The following is a 16,521-nucleotide window of genomic DNA, read 5'->3' on the forward strand; positions in this document are numbered from 1 at the left end:
CAGACCTCGTTGAGCCCCGCCCCCTGGAAGCTCAGCCAATTGTAAGTCAGGACAGGGATAGGGGCCACTGGAGGTGGAGTCAATGGAATTTTGAAGCCGGTTCTGGAGCAGAGCTGACCAATCGGAGTGGTGACCCTCCTCCATTCCTTCTTAGCCCATCCCCCAGGGTCCAGGCTCCACCTCTTATTCTCCCTCATCCCTCCCCAACCCCCCAACAAAAAAAATTGTGCTGTGGCAGGGATTGGGGGAAGCCAATGGAAAATAGTTTGAGGATGAGCTAGGCCCAGGAGTTGGCGGGAAGGGGCCGAAGGCCAGCAGGCTGAGCTCATGGGGTACCCAGGGAAGACCACTGAGGGGGTGCAAGGTCCTTCAGGAAATCAGAGCTGGGGTTCCTGAGGCTGCACCCTGGCAGGGCCAGGGCGTGACCCCCTCTGTGAGCCTATGCAGAGGGCCCAGAACCCATCAACCACAAGGTCCTGGCCCCGCCCGGGCCTCCCCCGGAAGCAGGGATTGTGGCTGCTGCTGCACATGATTGTCACTAACGCTAAAGAAGGGCTGGGCCGGATGCCAAGGCTGAGGCTGTTGCAAGGGTTCAGGCCTTATCCCTCCCGAGGGGCCTGCTGGGAATCCTCCAAGAGCCCTGCTTGACAGCCTCTGGCCTGTCGGAGAGGGTCAGGCCTGGGAGTGGGCCCAGCTGAGCCAGACCATGAGGGGTTAGGGTACCTGCTCTCTGCACCCCATCCACTCTCCTCACATTTCTCCCTCTGAGGCCAGGCACAGCCTCATCTTTCTCCATAAGTTTAGCAGACATTTTACTGAACGCCTGTTGTGTGCCTGGCCCTGAGCTGGTCTGAGAGGATTCAATGATGGAACCCTCCCAGTCCCTGCTCTCAAGTAAACCACTGGTAGGGCGGAATCTGGCCATGAACCTAATGAAGGAATAGCATGATGTTGCCTCTCAGGGAAGTCGTGAGCAAGCCCCTTGGTGTGATGGAGACCGTCCAGAATGGGAAGGTGGGTCTGGCATTCCAGCCTGGCAGAGGCTCTGAAATGAGAAAGCACAGATTTGGGGATCAGGGAGCATCTGGGCATGGCTGGAATTTAGGGTATGTTGCAGAAATACAGAGCATGAGGCTGGGAGGCCAGCAGTACCGGGATCATGAAAGGCCTCACTGAGGGGCCTGGACACATTGTTTTATCTGAGGGTGCTGGGGAGCCACAGAATGTTACAGGGAAGGTGAGTATTGAGGTCAGATTTGGGCTTCAGGGAAGATCACTGTAGCAACAGAGTTGGGGGTGCTCACCTCACAATCAGGAACCAAGTGGAGAGGGGTGTGGGGAGCACTGGGCAAGGTGGGACGCTTACTAGGGAAGTTGTCAATGGGACTCTCATCTCCACATCACTGTCCTCTTCTGACACTGGCAGCACCGAAAAGGAAAGAGGATGTGGACCAGGGGTGACTCACTCCTGGAGGGCAGGTCAGCAGATCTGCCCTGCCCTCCACTACCTCCCCAGTCCAGCCTCCACTGTCCCGACCCACAGGCCACCTTCCCCCAGATGACTGAAGCCCACTCTGGCATGGGAGGATGGGGGAGCACATGGGATCACAAGGCAGGTACAGAGAGGAAGCTGGGCCACACCCACTGGGAGCCCCTTCCCCTCCTCCCAGACCAAGCCGGCTGTCTCAGAAATCAACCGCAGCAGCAGCACTTTTCCCTACAGGGCCCTCCCCAAACCTCAGCCTGGGGGGGCGGGCAGCTCCCTGCCTTTCCTCTGTGCTTCCCCTCCAAGGGCCACAGGCACCCTCTCTGCCTGATTCAGGGAGGAACGGGGCATTTCAGGAGTCCCAGGCCAAGGACAGAGGTGCTTCAGGTACAGTCCTTGCCCAACCGCTATCAGGTGGGTCTGGCCGACTGTTCCAGACCTGAGTTAGGCTCCAGGGCCCCGAGAGCTGCTCCTCCATTCTTCCCGCCACCTGGAGGATGGGACAGCACCAGGGAGTGCTTGTGGCCAGAGGAGGGGCTGCTTCACTCCTCTTCCGCATGCATCTGGCTGGCCACGGCTGGTAGAGAGATGGCGTGGCGCGGCAAAGAAGCCACGGAAAGGTTCCTTTGGGAGACTTGGGTGTTGGTCATAGCCCTGCCCAAAGCAGCCTGGTAAGTCCCTTCTCCCTGTTTGCCTCAGTCTCCCCATCTGTACACTGGGGAGATGAAACCCTGCTCTCCTGTAAAAGGTTAGCATAGAGTGGAGTTCTTGTCTAAATACATGATTTTTTTTTCATGGTCTCAGAAGGTCTTAGCTTCGTTTCCCAGGCTGTTTATCCTCTTGCGGTCAATACCTCTGGGAGGTCTCTTTACCCCTACCTCATCCCCATCAGGCTGCTCCCGCCTAGGCGGGGGCAGGGAGTCTCTCCAGATTCCAGTGTCTCCTGTAACAGGGACTGTGGTTTATCGAGGGGAGGAAAGGGACGAGGTGTATTGTGTGGTGGCGCCCACTTATCTGCCGGGCCCTGTGCCTGGTGCCTCGCTCTCCTACGTGATCTCATTTCATCTTCACCTACTTCTTGTCTGCCAGCTGGGCTCAGCTGCACAGGGAAGCGGCTCCGGGCCTTGAAATGAAGCTGATGTTAGGGTCAGGAGGAGAAAGGCAAGTCCCGGTTTGGGGGCTGCCTGGCTGGGACTATAGCCAAGTCGTTGGCTTCTCTGAGCCTGCTTCCAGGCCTGGAGAGTACAAACGTCACCGTCACCAGCTGGTTGGAGGGTTGCAGGAGTGATGTGTGAGGGACTCAACATTAGTTTTCTCTCCTGCAGCTCCCCAGGCCAAGGCCCCTCCTCTAGGGGCTCTCCCCTTACCACCCTGCAGTGGAGGCAGTGGGCTCTCCGGGGTTCCTCCCTCCCACAGGTCTATCCTACAGGCCGGGCCTTGGCCGCCGCATGAGAGATGAGCTCTGCTTGCTCAGACAGGGGAGCCGGAGCCGTGTGGCCTTCCCAGCCTGCCCTGCTCCGGTGAAGGCTGCAGGGCCCCCTGAAACACCATCCATACCCCCTGCCAACCTGGTTGGCCCAGGTGGGGAAGGTATAGTGATCAGATCCAGGAGTCCTAGAAGTCAGAGCAGAGAGGAACCTCAGATGTCATTTCCCTTATCTGATGATGTGGCAGCCACCCAGCAATGGTGGCCACTTGACCAAGGTCACACAGGAAGCTAGGGCTGGCCCTTTTACCGGCTGAGCTGAGGAATGAACACCGTGGGCCTGGCATACCTGAATCTCAAACGATGATCTCTTTTGGATCCTGCTGCATGAAGGGTAGAAAGGACTGGTGTGGGGGTGGGGAATACCTATACCACCCCCCACCCCCCACCCCACATACACTTTAAGCGCTTTTCCAACCGGTTTGTGCAGGAGCCTGCCCCCCACCCCCAACCTACCCTGCTCATCCATTCTCCCCTCCTTCCCCTTGCTTGCGCTGTCCCTCCCACCCCGCCTCCTCCCCAAGCACAGTCCAGGTCTGTCCCGCTCTGATCACAGGCCCAGACTTGGCTTTAGTGAACTGCCCCTCTTTTCATATGAGGTCTGGCTGGGGCCCAGGCCCTGTTATCCGATAGCCTTCCAGGGTCTTTTCGGTTTTTCATTTTGTCATAACTATAGACTCACAGGAAGCTAAGAGCGTTTTAAGAGCTTAGGAAATATTTGAGACCTGAAGAAAACAATGAAAACAAAAGTACTGGCGAATCCTAATACTGCAAAGCTGGAATGAATAAATATTTACTGTGCTCAAACTGAAAAGGTGATAGTTATAAAAGTTGTATTACACTGGAAAACGGTTTTGTAGGTTGCATTTTCTTCCTTCAAAAGTGGGCCCAAGTCTGCCTAGAGGTCCATCGCTCCCGAACTAGATCCCCATAGCCAAATAATGTCTAAAACAAAAGTATAAAAATACATAAAAAATATAGCAAGTCTGGCCAGCGTGGCTCAGTTGGTTGAGTGTCATCCCATGTACCAGGAGGTCGCAGGTTTGATTCCGGTCAGGACATATGCCTGGGGTATGGGCTCAGTATATATACACATACATGGGATGTGGGTGATTTTTAACATTTTCTATGATGTGCCTGGGGCCTGTGTATCAGGAGAATTTTTGGCTGCAAAACAGCGGTAATTACTTTTTATTTTATTTATTGATTTTAGAGAGAGAGAGAGAAACATTGATGAGAGAGAACATTGATTGGCCGCCTCCTGCATGTCCCCCACTACGGATTTGGCCCACAACCTGGGCATGTGCCCTGACTGGGAATCGAACCAGCAACCTCTTGGTGCATGGGTTGACGCTCAACCACTGAGCCACACCGGCCGGGCAGTGGTAATTACTTTTTATTTTATTTTAAAAAAATCCCCCCCCCTTTTATTTATTTTAGAGAGAGAGAAAGTAAGGGAGAGAGAGACCGAAACATCAATGAGAGAGAATATCTATTGGCCGCCTCTGCATGCCCCCTACTGGGGATCAGGCCCACAACCTGGTCATGTGCCCTGACTGGGAATCGAACTGGCAACCTTTTGGTGCATGGGTTGATGCTCAGCCACTGAGCCACATCGACCGGATGGTAATTACTCTTTAAAGTGAAGGGAAATGTTCACGTAACAAGAAGTCTGGAGCTGGGAGGTTTTCATGGCAAGTTCATTCAGGGGCTCAGTGAAATCACCCAAGATCTGGGTTCTTGTCTGATCGTGGATTATGGCTGTGTAGACAGTCCTTGCTCTTAGGAGAGACAAGCTAAAAGATTTGGGGTAAACTGTCTTAACATTTGCAATGTATTCTCAGTGAATCTGTTTAAAAGGTACATATAGCCCTGGACCAGTTTGGCTCAGCGGTTGGAGCGTCGGCCCGAGGACCAGAGAGTCCCGGTTCGGTTCCCGCTAAGGGCACGTACCTCGGTTGTAGTTTGTCCCCGGCTCTGGTTGGAGTCATGCGGGTGGCAACCAGTCGATGTGTCTCTCTCACATTGATGTTTCTCTCTCTCCCTTCCCCCTCTCTCCCTCCTGCTCTACTTGAAGATAAATGCAAAAAATGTCCTCGGGTGAGGATTGAAAAAAAAAAAAAAGGTACATATATATAAAGAACGATTAAGCAAATTGGGCAAATATCACCAACTGGGAATCTGGGTGAAGGGTATATGGATGTTCATTTGCTGCCTTCTTACATGTTTTCTATTGTTTTAAAATTTTTCCAGCCCTGACCCGTACTGCTCAGTTGGTTGGGCGTCATCCCTGTGCACTGGATGGTCGCTGGTTTGATTCCGGGTCAGGGCACATGCCCGGGTTGTGGGCTTCATCCCAGGGAGGGGGCATGCGGAAGGCAGCCGATCAATGTTTCGCTCTCACATTGATGTTTCTCTCTTCTCCCTTCCTCTCTCTCTGAAGATCAATTATAAAAAAGTTTTTGAAACTTTCCTAAAAGTTGGAGAGTGTGAGATAATAAATGTATATTTGATCTCTGACTCCAGTTAGTGACAGTTCCTAAATGAACCCTTATAATTTCCTAAGCAATAGAGATGCTGAAAGCATCTTGTGTTCTCATATCTGGTCTGTGACCCCGGTTCCTGCCACAGAACCCCTAAATCCCTTGGAATTTCCTGGGTGATAGGAATATCTTTTGTTCTAATGAGGTGGCTCTTGGGGGGCTCCTGGATGGTTTCAGGATGGGGCTGGTGACCAGAAAGACCAAGCCATAATTAGAAGCTTGGGACTTTTAGCCCCTCCCCCCAGCCCGCGAGAAGGGGAGCAGGGCTGGAGATTGACTTAACAATCATGACTACATGAGGAGGCCTCCATACACATTCCCAGAGCACAGGGTTCGCAGAGCTGCTCGGAGGGTGGCAGCTTTCGCATTTGGGATGCTCCCCAACCTTGCCCTGTGTATCTCTTCATCTAGCTGTTCATCTGTATCCTGCACCATACCCGTTATCACACAATAAACTGGCAAACAAGTGTTTCCCTGAGTTCTGTGAACCAGCACTGCAAACTATCCAACCTGAGAAGGGGGTTGTGGGAGCCTCCGATTTATAGCCAGCTGGTCAGAAGTACAGGTGACCACCTGGGACTTGACTGGCATCAGAAGTGGGGGAAGAGGCCTGTGGGACTAAGCCCCTACCCTGTGGGACTGCACTAACTGGGTAGGACTCCCTTGGCGTCCACAGAAAACAGGAGAGCTGCTTGGTGTAGAAAACCCACACATTCAGCGACAGAAGTGTTCTGTGGGCAGAGGAAAGAGTTTTCCCTTTTAGTTGGTGTCAGAGAAGTAGGATTTGCTAGAACGGCCCTGGCTTGTGGAAACATGTGGTTTGGGAAGGGAAAGGGAGAAAGGGTGGGCAGGAGGAACCTTTGATTCCTGAGCGCCATGTCATCAGTGACCCACCGCGTGGAGCAGGAGCTGTGCCCCACAGCGTGTGAGTCACCAGCGGGAACTGGGGATGGCTCTAGCTCTCAGAGAGCTGGCTTATTGGATGCATAAGGAAATGAAATAAAAGAAAAATATATAATCTCTTGGTTATGGTTACTGGTAACAGCTAATATGAAATCAAAAGAGAGTGGTGGGCCCTGGCTGGTTTGGCTCAGTTGTTGGAGAGTCAGCCCATGGACTGAAGGGTCTCAGGTGCGATTCCCAGTCAAGGCCATGTACCTGGGCTGCAGGTTCAATCCCCAGCCCCGATCCCCAGCCCCAGTTTGGGTTGTGCAGGAGGCAATCAATCAATGTGCCTTTCTCACATAGATGTTTCTCCCTCTCTCTCCCTTCTTCCCTTCCACTCTTAAAAAAAAAAAAAATCAATGGAAAAATATCCTCGGGTGAGTATTAACCGAGAGAGAGGTGGGTGGAACCCTGATGCTAGATAACCAAGTTTGGGCCACTAGCCTCAAAGCCACCCCCAAAGGGAAAAATTACTCAGGGACATCAGAAAGTACCTCTAAGGCCTCTGGTCACCAAGAAAGTAGTCAACATGGGGGGAAGAAAAACCAGGAAACTATTGAAACCAGGGGGTACAGCGTGAAGGGGTTGTTTCATTTGTGGACTGGTGTATCCGCTTCCTGAAATATGAACAACTGGGAACCCACGTGAAGGGTGCTCACTGTGCCATTCTTGCACTTTTTCTGTTGGTTTGGAACTTTTCTAAATTAAAAGTTGAGGGAGAAACAACCCCAGCAAGTTTTTTCCCATCTTTTTGCTCTGCAGAGTCACAAATCAGAATGTGTTGGGTTACACCTCATGATCACAGAATGGCTGCAACAGCTTCTATACTCAAAGCCAGAAGAGTAAGTTCCTACTCCATGTCCCTCTTTAAAGTGAGGCAAACATTCCTAGAATCTCCCCTCATGTCTTATTGGTCAGAAGTGCATCATACACACACACAAAGGACAAAACAAAAACAAACAAACAGTGTATCATAAGTCCATGGCTAAACCAATCACTGGCTAGGGAGAATCAAGTAACTATGATTGGCTTAGACTCAAGCTTTTTTTAAAAATCCTCACCTGAGGATATTTTCCCATTGATTTTCATCTATAGAGTGGGAGGGAGGGAGGTAGAGGGGGAGGGAGAAACACTGACGTGAGAGAGACATATGGATTTGTTGCCTCTCGCACGACCTGATCAGGGCCGGGGGGACCAAACTGCAACCAAGGTAGGTGCCCTTGACTGGAGTCGAACCCTCGACTCTGGTCCTGGGGCCAATGTTCTAATCACTGAGCCAGCCCGGCCAGGGCAAGCTTTAAACGACCAAGACTTACTACCCGAGACTGGGATGTCCACCCCGTCTGACTCACAGGCCACCACGTGCTCCCCTGAGGGAAATCAGGACTCTGTCAGCAAGGAAGGCAGGGACTGGCTGCTAGGTGGAGTGGGGCCAGGGAGGCAAGTACTGGCCTCCTTTGTGGGGCACATGATTCAGGCTGGCTGACAGCTGTGCTCCATCCTCTTGGGTACAGGTTCTGAGATGGGCACAGCACCCAAGCCAGGCTGATGAGCCTGCCCTGGGACGTGGGTCAGCTGAGAGGTACCCACGGTCCGGGACACCGCACCGTCGATGGGCAGACACCTGGACAGCTGTGTTGCCTCACCGGGCAGCCGTAAGCTCCCTCATGCCTTGGGCAGGGTCAGCTGAGTTTCTTGCATGGCCCGAAGCCTCCACAAGTGTGATTTGCTGACTTCATGATGCAGCCAGGCTCAGCCTAGTACTCTCTTATCAAGAATCACCCTGAAGAGAATTCAACTCTGAGGCCCACCGGCACTTCACGAATGACAAGCAGGCTGAGCAGAAAGGGGCCTGTGCAAGCTCAAGTGACCAGTAAGCTGGCGACAGCCAGGCCTGGAACAGTCATGGCATCTGCGGGCTGTCCGGGCTGCCCCGTGGCCAGCTCACAGCTGAGTGCCCTCTCTACAGGAGGCGCCCAGCCTGGAGGAGCTCAGGGCCAGCAGGGCAGTCAAGCAGCACCCCCAGTGTGAAGGATGCCCAAAGTGGGGGTGCTGCATCTCACCTGAGCTTCCAGAAGGTGGGGGACCTGCCCCCCCATCCCTACTGAGGGGGCTGCAGCCTCTCGGCGTCAGCCAACAAAGCCAAGTCCTGCCCCGGGTGATCCGCTCTCTGGATGTGCCCTAGTGAAGGTGAGGCTCGCTCTGTCTTTCCCCTGAATACCTCGCTCACACAGGGTGAGTGACACAAGCCTGCTGGGTTTCCTGAGGGACTGAAATATTGCTGCACACTCCGTGAGGGTGGCATGCTGAGTTAGGCACTAGGGCAGAGAATGCCCTGAACTGGGATGGAAGCTTCACGTGCGGGCAGTGGTCCCGGGCCAGTTCTGGGGAGTCGGGGCTCAGCCAGGGCTCTGTCCCCGCCCCGCCTCTGACAGACTGGAACCCACACAGGCACTCCCGCTCGCACTTTATTCAGTACGAGGACTGGTTACAAGGGGCGGAGGCGGTAGGGAAGGCCCAGCCCCCACCCACACCATCACTGGCACACAATAATAAATAAATAGCTGGGGCGGGCGTGGGGGAGAAGTGGCACAGCAAACACTGACGGCACGGGGAGGGGCACAAACGCCCCTGTTCGAGCTGTGGCCACCAACACTGGACCGGTACCACGATCAGGAGGGGGTGGGGCTCTCTGCTACAGAGGCCCCCAGAGCCACGGAGTGGCCCCTGGGCAGCAGTCTTGGTGGATGGGGTCTTTAGTACATGGACCTTACTTACTGACAAAAATCTGGACCCCTGGGTCATCCAGTCAGACCAGATTGTCAAGAGGCCACTATCTCTGACTTCTGTTCTATTCAGGAGCTAAAAGACCAATGGGTCATTATTACCTGTCCTGATTGGTCTATCCAGGATCTAGGACATGGAAGGGTCACTGTCACTTAGCCTTATGATTGGTCCAGGCAGGCTCCAGGATATCAAAGGGTTAGTTACTTGGGCTCCCGACTGGTCCACTTGGGACCCAACATCAATGAATCACTATCACTTCACCTTCTGATTGGTCCACTCAGGGCTCAGAACAATATGGTTTGTGGTAACCTAGACCTCTGATTGGTCAACAGGAACCCAAGGCCAGGACCTGGGGAGCAGGTAGACCTCTAGAGGCCCCAGGGAGGAGTGACGGAATTAAGTGTTCAGGGTTGGGGTAAATCTCTAGTGGGCATCAGGGCCCAGATTTCAACGAGGGGAGGTCACAAGGCAGGAAATAAGGCCACCTTGGCTGGGTCACGCCAGGGCAAACCAGTGGGGCAAGGGGGGCAGCAAAGAGTGCTCAGCCACCCCTGGGAGGGGGTCCAAGGGCCCTAACACCTTCCCTGGGCCCCAGACCCATCAGGGTGTAGAAACTGGGGCGGAAGAGCCAGTGGCACTTAATGCAGCTCCCGGCCCATCACTCCATGGAGGGGATCAGGGTGGGGGAGGGGTGTGGCTGCGGTTGCAGGCCAGGTGGGCTCATTCCTCCAGCCCTTCCATGAAGTCTGCGACGCTCTCCACGTAGTAATGGGGCACCAGGTCATGCTGGCTGGCCGCCAGGTAGGCCTGGGCCTCCTCCAGGCGAGAGACGCCTGTGAGCGTGAGCACGGTGGTCATGCCGCAGCGGTGGCCGAAGAGGATGTCGGTCTCCAGGCGGTCGCCCACCATGAGCATGCGGGCAGGGTCCACGTTGAAGTGCTCTGTGATGCACTCGAACATGTAAGGGCTGGGTTTGCCCACCACCAGGGCCTGGCGTCCCGAGGCTGTCTCCACGGCAGCGGCCAGGCTCCCAGTGCCTGCAGGGAGATGGAGACTGGTCAGTGCGGCCAGGCAGCAGGGGAGGAAGAGAATCCAGGCCCTGAAACTGGAATCCTCGGGGAGGCAGCCTGGCATGGGGATAGAATTAGGCACTGCAGCCCTGGCCAGGTAGCTCAGTTGGTTAGAGCATTGTTCCGGTACGCCAAGGTTTGGGGTTGGGTCCTTGGTCAGGGCACATACAAGAATCAACCAATGAATGCATCAATAGGTGCAATACAAAATCGATGTTGCTCTCTCCCCCTCTCTCTAAAATCAATTTAAAAAAATTAGGCACTGGAGTCAAAAGGCCTGCTTCCAAATCTTACTGCCACGGCGGAGTCCAGACTGCAACTGGATGCCCGCATTCAGGCTCCATCTCCACTCTCTCAGGCAGACTGTTTAATCTCTCTGTGCCTCAGTTTCCCCATCCCAATACAGCACTTATCTCATGAGGATACTGTCCGGATTGAATGAGCCACCGCATGTAACTGGCCCTGGCTCAGTCAGTCCTGTCTGAGGTTCACTTTTACCCTGGTAGCCGTGTGCCTTCGTGCAAGCCACTCCACCTCTGTGTTTCCTTGGAGTTGCTGGAAAAGGAAGATCCAGCCTGGCTGGTGTGGCTCAGTGGCTGAGCATCAACCCACGCACCAAGAGGTCACTGGTTCAATTCCTGGTCAGGGCACATGCCCAGGTTGTGGGCCCAATCCCCAGTGGGGCACATGCAGGAGGCGGCCAATCTATGTTCTCTCTCATTGATGTTTCTATCCCTCCCTCCCTCTCCCTTCCCCTCTCTCTGAAAAATCAATAAACATACAAATAAAAAAAAAGGAAGATCCAAGTAATGTCTACTTCCAAAGAGGCGCTGTAGGCATCACAGGGCAAGTGCTTTGGAAATGGAAAAGCACTTCCCAAACAGCAGTTGTGGTTAGGGATACAAGAATGTGCGCTCCTGGCATCGGAAACTGGCACAGCCCTTCTGGAACTCAGCAGGGCACAGAAACGTTCGCACCTCTGACCCAGTCAGCCTCCGCCGGCACAGTGGTCACAAGAAGAGGATTCAGACTGGAGACAAAAAGCTACATGCTTGAAGATGTCTGTGGCCACAGTAACTATAATTCCCAAAATTGTGGACCACGCCCAAGTATTTTACAATGGCAGGACTGTCTAGAAAAGGACAGTCCTGACTCCTGGCCATCGGCCCCACACAATGAGTCCACTGTGCCCATCCCACAGGCACATCTTTGTGCAGAATGTTCTGCCTTCACACTAATATCCCTGAACAAATGATGATGATGATGATGATAATCACAATTTACTAAGCACATTTTCTTTATTTACTTACATGCTTTTATTGATTTTTGTTTTTAGAGAGAGGAAGGGAGAGAGATAGAAACAGGGATGTAAGAGAGAAATATGTGTCGGCTGCCTCCTGCACGCCCCCTACTGGGGATCAAGCCCACAACCTGGGCATGTGCCCTGACCAGGAATTGAACCAGGACCTCTCAGTCCATGCTCAATCTACTGAGCCATACCGACCAGGCACTAAGCACATTTTAAAATGCCAGGGGCTGTGCTGGGTGCTCACAGAAGCCCATTTTATAGATGAGAAAGCTGACGCTCAGTGATGTTAAGTAACTTGTTCAGGGTTGCACAGCTTAAAAAGTGGCAGATAGCCCTAGTCAGTTTGGCTCAGGGGTTAGAGTGTCGGCCCGCAGACTCAAGGGTCGCAGGTTCAATTCCCAGGTCAAGGGCATATACCTGGGTTGCAGGTTCAATCCCAAGCCCTGGTCAGAGTTGCCTGGAAGGCAACCAATCAATGTGTTTCTCTCAAATCAATGTCTCTGTATCTCTCTCTCTCTGGGGAAAAAGAAGTGGCAGCCCTGGTTGGTTTGTCTAACTGGTTAGAGCATTGGCCTGCGAACCAGAGTCACGGGTTCGATTCCGGTCAAGGGCACATACCTCAGTTGTGGTTTGTCCTCGGCCCTGGTCAGGGTCGTGCAGGAGGCAACCACTCGATGTGTCTCTCTCACGTCAATGTTTCTCTCTCTCTCTCCTTCTCTCTTCCTCCCTCTCTATCTGAAGATAAATAGAAAAATGTCCTTGTGTGAGGATTAAAAAAAAAGGCAGATAAATTCAGGTGGATATAACCCACTCATATGCTAGTCAAGCTTCTTCTCATTTGGGAGTGCTGAGCATTTAATTTTCAGGAATACTGTGAGCTGCTGGTGGCTAAACAAAGCTGCTGTTTCAAGTCCACTTATATAAACTTACAATCAAATGAATTATGTTTGAAACAAAGGTAATAAATTCTCAAAACTCCTCACTTCCTAATGATTTTACTATTATCCTTACTCTTATGATGACGTATATCTGTACCAATGGAAATACTATATATCTGTTCATACATCTTCCCAATTCCGTGTTCAGTGACTTCACGTTGGTAGCATGAAAATCCACCATGGTGGGAATATTTGCACAATGGACAGTGGCAAATGCTATAAATCAGGGCTCCCCAAGTTACTACACATTTATCAATAGTACACCACTGGTCTGACCCCAAGAGCTCCGGCCTCCTATCTCCCTTCTCACAGTGTAGTTCAGCCAAAGCTCAGAAGGGTCAAGTGGCCCTAGACAAGGAGGAAGAACGTCCCCTGTGTCACAGGACTCGGGTAGAGCTGGCCCAGAGCATCACCACTGGGAGGTGCTCCCTGACATCTGACTTAGAACTCGCCCACTTGTTTTCATAAGAAGTGGGTAGGGGAAGAAAGGCCATTTGCCTCTTTGGTGACAGATTCTTTCTAGGATGGGAAGCGCTCAGCTGAGTTACCCCAGAGTGTTTCTCTCGGCTCAAGAAAGTTCTCAGCTGTCAGCTTCTTCCTTTCCCACCAAGAAAGAGCTGATCACCCTTGGCCCCCGTGTCCATTTCTTCCACTTACCTAATAATTACTGAGGCCCAACTACACACCAGGCACTGTGCTAGGCACCAGGACAGAGCAGGGAACACAGCAAAACCCTACCCTGGAGGAGTGAGCTTCCTAGTTGGGGTGTCTATGAACTTAATTCTGTCCTCAGACCACCCCCATCCCCTTCTCTCAACATCCTATAATCCAAGACTGTCACATGTTTCGGTGGTGACGTAGTGCTAAAACAGCAGGCATTTCTACTTGCCAGCTCAAGTGGCTGGCATATGGTTACAAGGTAAACACGCAATTTAGGAGACCTGCAGGGGAAGGGGGAACTGAGGTGAAAGATCAGCATTATTTCAGATTTTATGCATAACGGAGTCCTTTACTAATATTTATTTACCACTGTCTCAAAGCTGCATCAGTCAGTGTACAAACATGACATCAGCGCTGTCTTTCTGTATTTGTTAAACCTCTGCCTCCCCCTCTAGGCTGTGGGAATGACCAGCAGGGCATAGCCAAGTGGGTGCTGAGATGGAAGGGGCAGGGCGTGGGCAGGGCCTGGTCTCTCCCCAGCTCTTCCATACCACCCTTCCCGAGTCCTGGGGGCCTCTTAACCCAGCCATTACCTCTTAACCCAGCCATTACCTGAGCTTTGAGGCCTCCAGGGAGAAACACACTTTTCATAGCATGGCCTAGTACAGGCAGGAGCTGTTGAATTGGTGGTGGGGGTGAGGGCTCAGCTTGGGTTTATGGGAAAACTAAGGCTGAAGTGGCCATGCAGCAAGTAGGTATGCAACAGTAGGACAGGTCAAGAACTACAGAGTGTCAGCCTGGAACTGGTTCAGCCATGGCCCAAGTCCTATTCCATGTTTTTTCCCCTAGCGCCCAGTTCTGTAAGATGTCTCCTCTAGGAAGCCTTCCCAGATCCCCTAAGCTCTAGGCCCTCCGTGCTACCCCATCATAATACTGTGTCTCATCAATGAATGCCACGCTGCCCTGCCAGGATTTGGTATCAATGACTGTCTGGGTCAGTCACCAGCAAGGAGGGAGTGACAGGAGAGCTGTCCCTGCCCTCAGCCTACTGACTGGTGTCCTGACTTGTCCACATACTCATGACTGTCAGTTAGCCTCTGCTACCATCTGCTCTTATCTAACTCAAACCTGCAAGATGTAGGAACCTCCACCTGCTGCTGCCTCCTCTGTAGGTCTGAATACCCAGAAGACAGCAGTGGAGAATGCCTTGGATGGAGGGGGTGGGGGTTGGGTAGCCAGAAAATCCAATTCCGGTTCCTGAAGGCTTGAGCAGTTCACTCCCCCTCTCAGCATCATACCAAGGTGCTGTAACTGGACAGGGCTCTGGATACAACTTACATCATCTGAGCACCTATGCGCACAGATCATTCTTCACTCTGATGAAACTGGTATGGTCAGCATCCCATTAACAGCCAGGATAGAGATGCTCTGAGGTTATGTAACATAACAAGATTACAGAGTCCTGGAGCTAAACTGGACTCAGGGCAAACTCCAACCACTCCTGTGCTCCTGCGCACCTGCCTAGAACCTGCCGCTGGACATGGCGTGCCAACTCTCCAACAGGGAGACGATCTTTCTAGGTTTTGTCCTCAAATCTCTGACCTCACTCTAATAGCGGGTGAGACAAAATGACAAGACTCCTTGAGGCTAGTTCAGGAAGGTTAGGGCTGGGAGTCAGGGTACCTGGACTCCAACTGCAATCCCAAGAGCCACGGTGGGCCTCAGTTTCCTCATCTGTCAAACAGGAACACCACTGTTGCTCCTCACAGTCTGGCAGCTGCAACAATTACCAGACCTTGACATGACAGCAACTTTGGGCTCTTTCCGGGTGGCAACCGCGCTAGCAACCCTCTTGTTCCCTATCTGTCACCTGGAGATGTTCCTTCCCCGACCATCACCCTCCAGGCATAGAAGCAAAAGCCCAGGTCGCCCACGCCACCCTCGCGCTCACCAGGGGTCCGGCTGCCGTCACTGAGCGGGTGCCACGGGTCTCGGTCGGTGGCCACCAGCAGGCAGTCGGGGTCACGCAGGTGCGCGCACGCCTCGCTCAGCTTGGCGAAGGAAAAGTGTTCGTCGTAGCCCACGAGCACGGCACGTACACGCGGGGCCGCGCCCGGGTCCTCGCCGGGGTCCCCGGCTAAGCGTAGCCCCGCGGCGCGCAGCTCGGCGCGCAGCCCCTCGCCACCCAGCACGAACACGGCACCCGGTGCGTCCGGCGGCCTGGGTAGGCGCTGGCGCAGCAAGCGCGCGGCGCACAGCGCGGAGCTGAAGAGCTGCTCGGTGTGCAGACCCCCAAAGCCGAGGCGCGCGAAGCGGAGGGCCAGCTCCGGCCGCGCGCGCCGGCTGTTGTTGCTCACGAACAACGCCTTCTTGCCGGCCTGCGCCAGCCGCTCCACCAGCTCCGGGGCGCCCGGCACGACGCGCTCGCCGTTCCAAAGCACCCCGTCGCAGTCGAACAGAACCCCCTGGGCCCGGCCCAGCACGTCGCGCAGGGCCGCGCCGCACAGCCGCTCGCAGCGCGCCATGCAGCCAGCTGGCTACCCGCACACCAGCGCCGTGCCGCGCTCTCTCCGCGCGCACGGTGCGCTCTCCCGCATCCCGCTGGTCCCGGGTACCTGCCAATCGGCGCGCCGGAAATGCCAGGGGGCGGGGTTACGGCCTGGCCCACGGCCAATGGGCATGAAAATCTCTGAAAGGAGCAAAGCCGCGAGCAAATGGAGCTTGGAGAAAAGGGCGGAATCGCGAGCGGCCTCAAGAGGACAGGACCAATGAAGACCTTGGTTGGCCCTTCGCCCCGCCTCCCGGATCTGCTGGGCCAGTCGCTGCTGAGTTTTAATGCCGATTAGCCTCTTACATGTTAGACTGACGTTCTTCTTGGCCAATAACGAGTTAGAAGTAGAAAATGTGGCGCGAATAGCTGCCTGCGCTCCTTAGCTAATCAGAAGCTTAGGAGAGGAGGTTGCTAAGAGGAAAGATGTCTTTGGGTCAAATATCCTTGCCCTCTGAACTGTGGACACTCTAGGTCTGAGATAAGTCCTGAGAAGTGGATGGGTATGATGGGGAGAAAGGCGCATGGTGTCTTCTCGAGTGTAGGGGCCCTTGGCCTACACGAGTGTTTCTCTAGGCTGGCTGTACTGTGGAGTCCCCTGGAGCACTTGTTATTTTTAGATATAATTTACATACAGTATGATGTGTAGATCTTTTTTTTTTTTTTTAATCCTCATCCGAGGACACTTTTGCATTTATTTTCAGATAGAGCAGGGAGGGGGGGAGGAAAAGAGAGAGAGAAACATCGAC

The 16,521-nt window shown here is 53.5% G+C and overlaps 1 protein-coding gene across 1 annotated transcript; it reads right to left on the reverse strand.

Moving 5' to 3' along the window:
• Positions 1 to 9,658: 9,658 nt before the first annotated feature.
• LOC118624131 (pyridoxal phosphatase) lies at positions 9,659 to 15,764 on the reverse strand. The gene is made up of 2 exons (XM_036252141.1): positions 15,176 to 15,764; positions 9,659 to 10,284 (listed from the first exon to the last, which is right to left on the reverse strand). The coding sequence occupies exons 1-2, from the start codon at positions 15,747 to 15,749 to the stop codon at positions 9,968 to 9,970; spliced, it is 891 nt and encodes a 296-aa protein (XP_036108034.1). The 5' UTR covers positions 15,750 to 15,764; the 3' UTR covers positions 9,659 to 9,967.
• Positions 15,765 to 16,521: the final 757 nt, after the last annotated feature.

Source organism: Molossus molossus, unplaced genomic scaffold (assembly GCF_014108415.1).
Source record: "Molossus molossus isolate mMolMol1 unplaced genomic scaffold, mMolMol1.p scaffold_m16_p_10, whole genome shotgun sequence".
NCBI classification, from domain to species: Eukaryota; Metazoa; Chordata; class Mammalia; order Chiroptera; family Molossidae; genus Molossus; species Molossus molossus.

Coding starts and splice junctions, on each gene's coding strand:
- LOC118624131 (XM_036252141.1), bottom strand. CDS start 15,749: ATGGCGCGCTGCGAGCGGCTGTGCGGCGCGGCCCTGCGCGACGTGCTG. Junction 10,285..15,175: donor TGACGGCAGCCGGACCCCTG/GTGAGCGCGAGG, acceptor ATCTCCCTGCAG/GCACTGGGAGCCTGGCCGCT.